This window comes from Myotis lucifugus, unplaced genomic scaffold, assembly GCF_000147115.1.
Source record: "Myotis lucifugus unplaced genomic scaffold, Myoluc2.0 scaffold_190, whole genome shotgun sequence".
Classification (NCBI taxonomy): Eukaryota; Metazoa; Chordata; class Mammalia; order Chiroptera; family Vespertilionidae; genus Myotis; species Myotis lucifugus.
Window position 1 is genome coordinate 1206659 of NW_005871238.1, and position 9536 is coordinate 1216194.

Here is a 9536-nt window from a genome sequence, read left to right on the forward strand (position 1 = left end):
CCTGAAACTGAACCCACCTCGCCTACCTATACGCATTTTTATTTTCTAAATCAATATAATTCCCAATTTTAATATAAAGAAGAAATAAAATAACTTTATAATGAGCAAATATATTCATGATGAATATGGTGATAACAAATACAGCCTGATATGAGGGTAAGGTGTCAGCGATACAAATCTGAACGGCGTAGCTGTTGGTGATCAGATTTTCTGAAATAGTGAACAATTTAATGATGCCGTTCCAGGAAAAACAAAGCAAAATCTCCCCTCAGTATGCGTGATAGTTTCTTTCCTATAAAATCTAGTATGTACAAAAAATAGAAAACTTTGCATTTGTTGGTCAAACAGGTTTAAGGCTCAAAGGCTCAAATAATTCTAGACGATCTGACCATACATTTAAAAAAATATATATTTTGTTGATAAAATAAAAATATATTTTATTTTATTTTTTTTTTTACAGAGAGAAAGGGAGAGGGAGAGGGATACAGAGTTAGAAACATCGATGAGAGAAACATTGATTCAGCTGCCTCTTGCACTCCCCCTACTGGGGATGTGCCCGCAACCCAGGTACATGCCCTTGACCGGAATCGAACCTGGGACCCTTCAGTCCACAGGCCTACGCTCTATCTGCTGAGCCAAACCGGTTAGGGCTGACCATACATTTTTTAATATGCAAGGCCATCCTGGGTATTACAGGACATTTGGCTGCCAGTAAATGCTGAAAATGTATCCTGCAGACCCATCACTGAGACAAGCAACATGCAATACTCATTGCTGCCCCACCCCTATCACACACACACACACACACACACACACACACACACACACTCACACTCACATTTCCTCATGGTCCTCTGCAGGCAATAACACAGGGAATAAGCCCTGAGAGGTTCAGACAACCCCCTGGCAGTCCTCACTTCCCAGCCCCCACTCTTACCCACCCTCACCCCCAGAAACACACTGGTCACAGTGCTGTTCAGCCAGGTCCTAAAGGATTAGGGCTTCAAAATTTACCTATTAAAATGCAAATGTTCTTGGCTGGGCTAAGACCTCTTGTTCTTATCAGCTAACAACCTAAAGGAATTCCTTTAAGAGGAGGCTGTTTCCATTTCTTAACTGTGTAATTCTGTAAGAAAGCATAAAATAAACCTGGCCTACACTACATTTGGCTTGACTCTGCAAAATTGGGGTTTCTCTGTCCACAGCCACACCCAGGAATGATCTGAGAAACCCCGCCCAACCCCTCCAGAACAAAGTCTCCGAATGCAGGGAGCCCTGTGTGGGAGGCAGGCCCTGCCCCACTCACACAATTGCTTCTGCGCGACCTGGCTGCATCCTTTGGAGGATGTATGGACCCACTAGTGGCTTTTCCAGCTTTTGGGTATTTTTCCTCTGTGAACTGACCAGGAAGTTGGGGAAGTGGTCTCTTTCTCTTCTATTTTCAAGTCCAAAGCTCTTTATAAAATAATCACAGTCACAGTAATGACTAACATACAAAGCATTAACTATTTGCCAGGCTCTGTTCTAAACGTTTCACTATATTAAATATTTTAATGTTCACAACAGATACTATTGAGACAAGCCGGTAAGCCAGGACAAGTAGAATAGGGAAACTGAGGCAGGCAGCTGAACAAGCTGGCAGAGCAATTAAGAGGTCACCTCCCTAGAGATAACATGCGTAGGAGGATTTTAAGCGATGGTGGCAAGATTTGTAGGAGCCCTTGGAAAGGCTGCCCCACTTGAGGAGGCACTTCCCCAGCACCAGCTGGTCGATCGAGCCCACTGGCCCCAGGTACACCGCGCCCAACGTCTCATCCACAACCAGGGGGTTCAGCTCCATCTCACTGCAGAAGAAGTCCAGCTTCCAAGGCTGCAAGCCCACACTTGGGCTCACCAGACCCAAGATAGTCAACAGGGCCCAGAGCTGTATCACCCCAGCACCCAAGGCTAACCGTGGGCAAGTTACCTAACTTCCCTCTGCCTCATGGCCTATCTGCACGTCCGTCACCAAGACTCAATGGCACCTGGGCCGTGTGGTTGGCACTGCACTCCAGCCCACGTAGCTGCCACCCGGAGGCAGGCCTTTGGCAGGCTATCATTATATTTCCTGGAGTCAGGCCTTCTTTCAGACTATTCAGTCTCTTTCCTGGCTTTTCCCTGGCTTGTGTCCTTATCCTATCTGATCTTTTCCCAGATTTCCCTGGGTTTTTCTCCTCCCCTTTATGGTCATCATTTTGGCTTCCACTGTGCCTGTGCTTAGTGAAAAGACATCCTCTGTGCCATCTCTCCCTTCCCCTGTCAACGGGTGGTTGTGAAGCATCTTTCCTGCCTACTCGGATGCCTGGAGTGTCCTTTCCTAGTTAATCCGGCTGGTTCCATGTGCTCCCTTCCTTTTTGTTAACATCTAGCTAACGGCCTACTATACAAGTAGCTCTGGAGAGCCACAACAGAATTTCAGCAATCGCTGGCCATACTCGTAGACATGCATAAAAGGTATATTGTCATGATTAAGGTTTTCCTCTAGGGTTAGATTTTTAAATGTCTGAATCCCAAATTAGCCATTTAGTATCTACCTAAGGTAAGTTGCTTAACCTCCCTTTGCTTCAGGTTTCCTACCTATAAAATGTAATGAAGGCACCTGCTTCATAGAATTATTGTGGGGAATGAATGAAACATCGCCTGTACCCCACTTTTCTAAGTTGCATTGATAGACAGTTTAAGAATGTCCTCTGACTGTGTGTCTGGCCCTGTGACTGTCTTTTACTAGATTCCAGATATGTCTATGGAGGTGGGATGGGGAGTAAGGAGGTACATATAAAATTGCCCAATTAGGCACCACTCCAAATTTTATCTCCAGGGAAGGAGGCAAACCCAGGCACAGCTGATCAGGTAACCAGATAGGACACAGAAATCATTTCCTTCTCCTTTTCGGTTTTAAGCCTATCTTAAGGCCCTAGACTTCAGCTCAGTCTGTACTTGGAGGCCCTAGGAGAGATGTCCACCTCCATGGGAGGCCCTGCCCTGCTGTGGGTAGCGTTGCTGCTCTTTTGTAAGTACAGGTTCAGTCGCCCCTCTTGCAGCAGCCAAAATGGATCTAGGAAGCAGCTGGGGTGGGATTGCTGGTTTCAGTGCTGACTTTTTCTAGGCCATGCCCAAACCTTGGGACATCTCCCAGGGGTTCTGTAGTGGAGACAAACTGGAAAGCAGAGGAAAGAGGGCTGAGCAACATCTAAGCAAAAAGCTAGACTGAGAGCCTGGTTATTTCCAATCATTCTGGCATCTCCAGAGGACAAGGGGGGTGGGGGAGAGTAAGAGAAAGAGAATTTCCTTATCTCAGGATCAAATTCCTAGGAAGCTGGTTAGCCCTTAAAATTCCATGAATGTAGATGTCATCCTACCCCCAGATCCCCAGTCCTCAGGAGCCTCAGAAGGCTGGGGATGGACACTAATTTATCCTCTCTGACCATTTGCAGCTCCAGATGGCATGCCAGCAGGTGAGTCCTCTGTCTTTGTTCACTCGGTGTTTCAATGTGTCTGGGTGTTGCCTCCCCACACTGTTTCCCTTCATTCCAGCATCTTTGTTTTCTAATGATGATTATAATTTTTCTAATTATGAATCTGCAACTCCCTGTTCAACCCACTTCCCATGTCCACCTTGCCTTGTCTTTCTTCTTTTCTCTCACTTAAAAGCATCTCACATACCAATTCATTCTTTCAAGTCACCACCTCCTCTTTTTATGTCAACAACCACTTCTTTTGAACATTTAAATGTCTCAGCTTCTCTTCCAGGCACTATTATGTACTCTCATTCAATTCTTACATCATCGTTCTTAATGTTGTTATTTTAGAATTAAGGATGCTGAAGCTCAGGTTTAGTGATTTTCTGGAAGTTACACAGCAAGGAAAGGACTGGATTCTAACATAAGTGCCTTGGATTCAAATCTGGCTCTCTTTCTATTGCATCATCCTTTCTTCATCACCCCCTGCTACTTCCTTAGCTTCAGTTCAAATTTGTATCACATCTCTTTGTTCTTGGAAGCTTTTTAAGACTGAACCTCTTGGTCTTTCTCATTACCTTCCAGAATTGGCATATATTGTTTGCTGCATAAACACTCACAACAGAGTTATGCATCCGTTACTCACTCATTCATTCACTCCATGTGCCAGCCATTGAGTCAAGCTAGGGTTGAACATGACAGACATTGTCTCTGCCTGAAAAGAGGTTGCAGTCCTCAATTACAAATTCTGAAATTGAAATCAAGAGAATTAAATGAGTTATCTTATACCATGTGTTAAATTTTTGGTTTATTTATTTATTTAATATCCTGCATTTTTGTCCTCTTTCTTCCTAGGTAGGGAGCTCCCTGGGACCACACCAGTGTTTACTCCTTTTTAAAATCGTACCAAACAGGAGAGGGTCTTATCAACATCAGTAGAGGGTAGACCAGCCGTGGGCAAACTACGGCCCGCTTGAAATGAATAAAACTAAAAAAAAAAAAAAAAAAAGACCATACCCTTTTATGTAATGATGTTTACTTTGAATTTATATTAGTTCACACAAACACTCCATCCATGCTTTTGTTCCGGCCCTCCGGTCCAGTTTAAGAACCCATTGTGGCCCTCGAGTCAAAAAGTTTGCCCACCCCTGGGGTAGACTGACCATTGATTGACTATTAGTATATCTGTATTTTGAAGCCTAGACAATTAATTTTCTATGATGTTTCCCCCTCTATATCTCTCTTCACAATTTGATCTTCTCAAAGCCGCCTGGAAGTCTATGGTGTCCTTGAACCCACCCTGGAATAGAATATTTAGAGGAGAGAATGTGACTCTTACATGTAATGGGAACAATTCCCTTGACGTTAACTCCACGAAGTGGACCCCACAACAATACTGTGCTCGCAGTCACAACTCCAAGTTTGGACATTGTGAATGCCACATTCCAGGACAGCGGGGAATACAGATGTCAGAGGAGCAATAACCTTATCCCAAGCCAACCGGTGTATCTGGAAGTCTTCAGCGGTAAGTTCCGAGTCTGTGGAAATACAGATTTTCCCAGGTGAAGGATGGCCTCTCTGATGATGGGGAGCAAACAGTTATTCTAAGGCTTAGGGTACCAGGGTGGAACTCAGGGTCTCTCACTCAAGACCCATAAGTCTCTCTTCTTTCATTTTTACTCCTTCTGCCTGCTTTCAATATTCTGGCCATCTTCCAATGCTATTTGTCCATTTTATCTCACCTCTGACTATCTTTTCTATATAGATTCAGATGCATATTATTCAGTGATCACTGACATGTTGGGTATGTGAATATTGCAAAGAGCTATATATCTGAAATAGGATCAAAGGTTTGATTTAAAGATTTGCTCTGCAATATTCATGTGCAATGACCTGAATATTTGGTTGTACTCTTCATTTTGAAAGATATCTGTGTACATTCCTCAAGTCCTCTATTTTTATTTGAGAAAAAAGTTTATGTTTGCTTTTTATCTGTATCACTTTCCTAGTGATAATTAGTGAAGCCTACTTAGGCATATGTGGGTTAGTTAGTAAATGCTGGATGAACAAGCTAATGATTTCATTTGAATGTCTAGGTTATTGTTATATTTTTAAATATAAATATATTTTAAAGTATAGACAAACTTTGTATTTTTCTCTTGAATGAAAGATGTTTTAACATCCATATGAAAATCTCAAATAAAAACGAAAGGAGTATAGAATAGCTTCTTTATTTCCTTAGAATAGATTCTGTTAAAGTCCTCAAGGATTGCTCATAAATAACATATGTTTGCACAAACTAGCCATATTTCCATTTAACATTTTTCTTTGGTGACTGCTTTTCAATTCTGTTGTTGTTAATCCTTACCACTGGTGCTCTAAACCACTTAACCACACTGGCTATGGCTGCTTTTCAATTCTTAAAATGACAGTAGTCATGGAACCTAATTTTTCACGGACTTATTACTGAAAAATATTAGTTGAGTACTTATCAACTCCTAGGTACTGTGTTAGGCACTGGGGATATAATGTAAGGAACAGACATGGCCCCAAACCTCTTGAAGTATAAAGCCAAATAAGGACAAGGATATTAAGTAAATAATTACACAAATAATTAATAAAAGTTGTTATACATGTTTTGAGGAAGCTTTAGGATCAACTATGAGGAACAATAAAACTGAAAGTCCCTATGAAGTAAGAGAAGACAAAATAGACACTGTCCTAGGCTAAGATACCCGAGGCAGAATAGGTTTGCTTCCCACTTAGTGGCTAGAACTAACAGCGATGGAGCTCAAGGGAATTCTGGGGTTTCAGACTTTCCTTGGATGGGCTCAGCAGAAGTGTCAGAGAAATGTTATGGCTCCAGACTTACTTTTCAGGAGGAGAGAAGATTTATCAATATAGAAGTCCAGCTCTAAGCATTATTTTGTTTCCTTTCCATTGACTTTATGAGCCAAGAAATATATTAGTGATGAACAATGGCTTCTGACAGACTCAATGCAGGACCTCATTCATTTTATCTACCTGTTATTCATCTATCCCAAATCTATCTGTATAATCTATTTGTTCACTGTTAAATAAGTAACATCATAAATGCTCTTCAGATTGGCTGCTCCTTCAGTCCTCTTCTGAGGTGGTACTGGAGGGTGAGTCCTTCCTCATCAGGTGTCACGGTTGGAAGGATAGAAACGTCTTCAAGGTGATTTACTACAAGAATGGCCAAGCACTGAAGTACTGGTATGAGAACCACAACCTCTCCATTACCAATGCCACCCTGAATGATAGCGGCAACTATTACTGCACAGGCAAAATTTGGCAGATGAACTATACCTCTGAATCCCTCAAGATTACTATAAGAAAAGGTGAGTTAGGCCTGGCTGGCATGGCTCAGTGGTTGAGCACTGTACCTATGAACCAGGAGGCCACAGTTCGATTCCCAGTGGGCACATGCCTGGGTTGCGGGCTCAATCCCCAGTGTGGGGCATGCAGGAGGCAGCCGATCAATGATTCTCTCTCGTCATTGATGTTTCTATCTTTCTCTCCCTCTCCCTTCCTCTCTGAAATCAATACAAGTACTATTTTAAAAGGTGAGTTAGTACAAGAAAGGAAGGAGCCTATAGCAGAGGAAGGGAAAGACGACATCTCAACTTGAAATAGTAACAGCTTGTAAAATGGGGGTAGCCGTGATCCCTTAGAAAATTGACTAAACTTCCAATGGAGAGTCATGGACTACAGTATAGTTCTCAATCTCTGGCTTAGGTTTATTTTTGGTTTGTTTAATGGCGATAGTAATACCTGCTCATATTATGGCATTTCTATAAAGATTAAATGTGGTAATATTTGTGAAATGGATTTGTAATTTGTTAAGCACTACCCAAGCATAACACATTGCAATTAGTTTTGATCTCAAAGTCACCTGCTGCTCCTTGTGCGACACATATCTATTGAATTGAAAGAAAGTATCAAAGTTGAAGGAACAAAGGCTGTGAAGAACTTAGTCTATTTTGCCTAGGAGGGATGGGTAAGAAAACCAATAATTCAGTAGGCTGTGTGCCTGTATATTGGGAGAAGAGAGAGGGCTTAATGAGGAAAAAATGGGCAGGTGGGCAGCCAATGAAAAGGACTGCTCTTCCCAAACTTCATATGAAAGAGAGAGCCTTTGCCTTTCCAGGAGGAAATTGGCAAACTTGGCTCATACTAATGTCTACAAAAGCATGAGTCCAGAAGCTAGAATTAGGCTCTAGTGGCAGCTCTCTGTTAACTAATTTGAGACCTAAATACCATTTAATTGTTCAATATCTTTATCGATAAAATAAAGGGTTGGGTCCAGACTTTATTAGAATCACTTGGAGAAATTGAAAAACAATATTGGTGTTCATATCTCATTCTTAGAAATTCTGACTTTGATTAGATAGGGTGTACACACATCAGTATTTTTAAAAGCTCTTTCAGGTAATGGTAATGAATAGACAGTGTTCAGAGCCACTGATCTAGGTGAGCTCTAAGTAATATCTGGCTTTAATATTCTGGGTCTCTATAATTCTAGAATAATCACCAAAAGCCAAAAGCGGTACTTTGTAAAAAGAGTAACAGAGTCACAAAATAGTGAAACTGGAAGGAAACTTAAAGATGATTTTGTTCAATATCTTCATTTTACCCAAAAGGCATGCAAGAATGATGATTGATTGTTTGATAAATAAGATACTGATCCTCCTGACCTCACTCTGTCTCCTTTCTATCCCAAATAATTTGTGGATGTTGGTCTTTTCAGTTTCAAGAAAGGGGTTATTTTTTCTATTACCTTCCCCGTTGGGCATATTGGCTAGGCAGCGGTTCTCAACCTGTGGGTCGCGACCCCTTTGGGGTCAAATGACCCTTTCACAGGGGTCGCCTAAGACCATCGGAAAACACATATATAATTACATATTGTTTTTGTGATTAATCACTATGCTTTAATTATGTTCAATTTGTAACAATGAAATTGGGGGTCACCACAACATGAGGAACTGTATTAAAGCATGGCGGCATTAGGAAGGTTGAGAACCACTGGGCTAGAGAAACTGTCAGACAAGGGCTTGGGGAGATATTCAGGACTCCCTAGGGCTCCAGGGAGCACAGTCTAAGGAACCCAAACTCAGAAGTGTTTTCTCCCTGCACCTGAGAAATGCCATGACATGCTAGAATAGGGAAGACCATGCCGGTCCCTTCTCTTGGGGAGGATGAAGCTCTGAAACTTGCAGTTCAATTTTTAATATTATTCAATAATGTTGTGTTTCTTGTTGCACCTAGATTCCAGCACATCTCACCAAAGCAGCTACTACCGGCAGCAACTCCTTATCCCAGTTTTGGTGGTGATCCTGTTTGCTGTGGACACGGGGCTGTTTATCTCAACCCAGCAGCAGTTCACATTCCTCTTGAAGATCAGGACCACCAGAAAAGGCAACAAATCTATGGACCCACAGCCTAAGCCAACCCCCCCGAAGAAGTGACGTCACTGCTCAAGAAACATTTGCAACAGCAATTTCCTTCTGGCATCCGCTATTGCTTCTGTTGTCACACCCAACTCACAATGTCCATAGAAAAATCTGTGTTCAACTGAACTGCTCACTAAACCAAATGACACTGGTTAAGTGGCATGTAATAATAAGTGCTCAATAAACATCTGTTAAATAAGTAAAAGAATGTATAGGTTCATTTATACACCTGTTTATACATTTATTTATATAGTTGTGAAAGAAAAGTACAATTTTAATAAAAGAAGTATGAAATGATATGTTGCTTCCAAGTATCCGAGGCTTGCCAGTTTCTTTCCTCCTCCTTCTCCTCCTCCTCCTCCTCCTCCTCCTCCTCCTCCTCCTCCTCCTCCTCCTCTTCCTCCTCCTTCTTCTTCTGGAAGCAAAAACCATGAAGTTTTAGATTAGACAAGTTGTCTCTTGACCATAGTAAGTATAAGCTAGGAATGAGAAGACATGGTGGAATGCTAGTGAGGTTGATCATTTTTATGTTCTCTCTTCAATTTACTATCCATGAGCTTCTAGG

At 41.8% G+C, this 9536-nt stretch overlaps 1 protein-coding gene across 1 annotated transcript; it reads left to right on the forward strand.

Moving 5' to 3' along the window:
• Window positions 1–2989: 2989 nt before the first annotated feature.
• On the forward strand, window positions 2990–9144 carry FCER1A (Fc fragment of IgE receptor Ia). The gene is given in 6 exon segments (XM_014462759.2): window positions 2990–3049; window positions 3474–3494; window positions 4764–4882; window positions 4884–5022; window positions 6602–6859; window positions 8787–9144. Coding segments are annotated over 6 exon segments (792 nt in total). The 5' UTR covers window positions 2990–2994; the 3' UTR covers window positions 8987–9144.
• The last annotated feature ends 392 nt before the right edge of the window (window positions 9145–9536 follow it).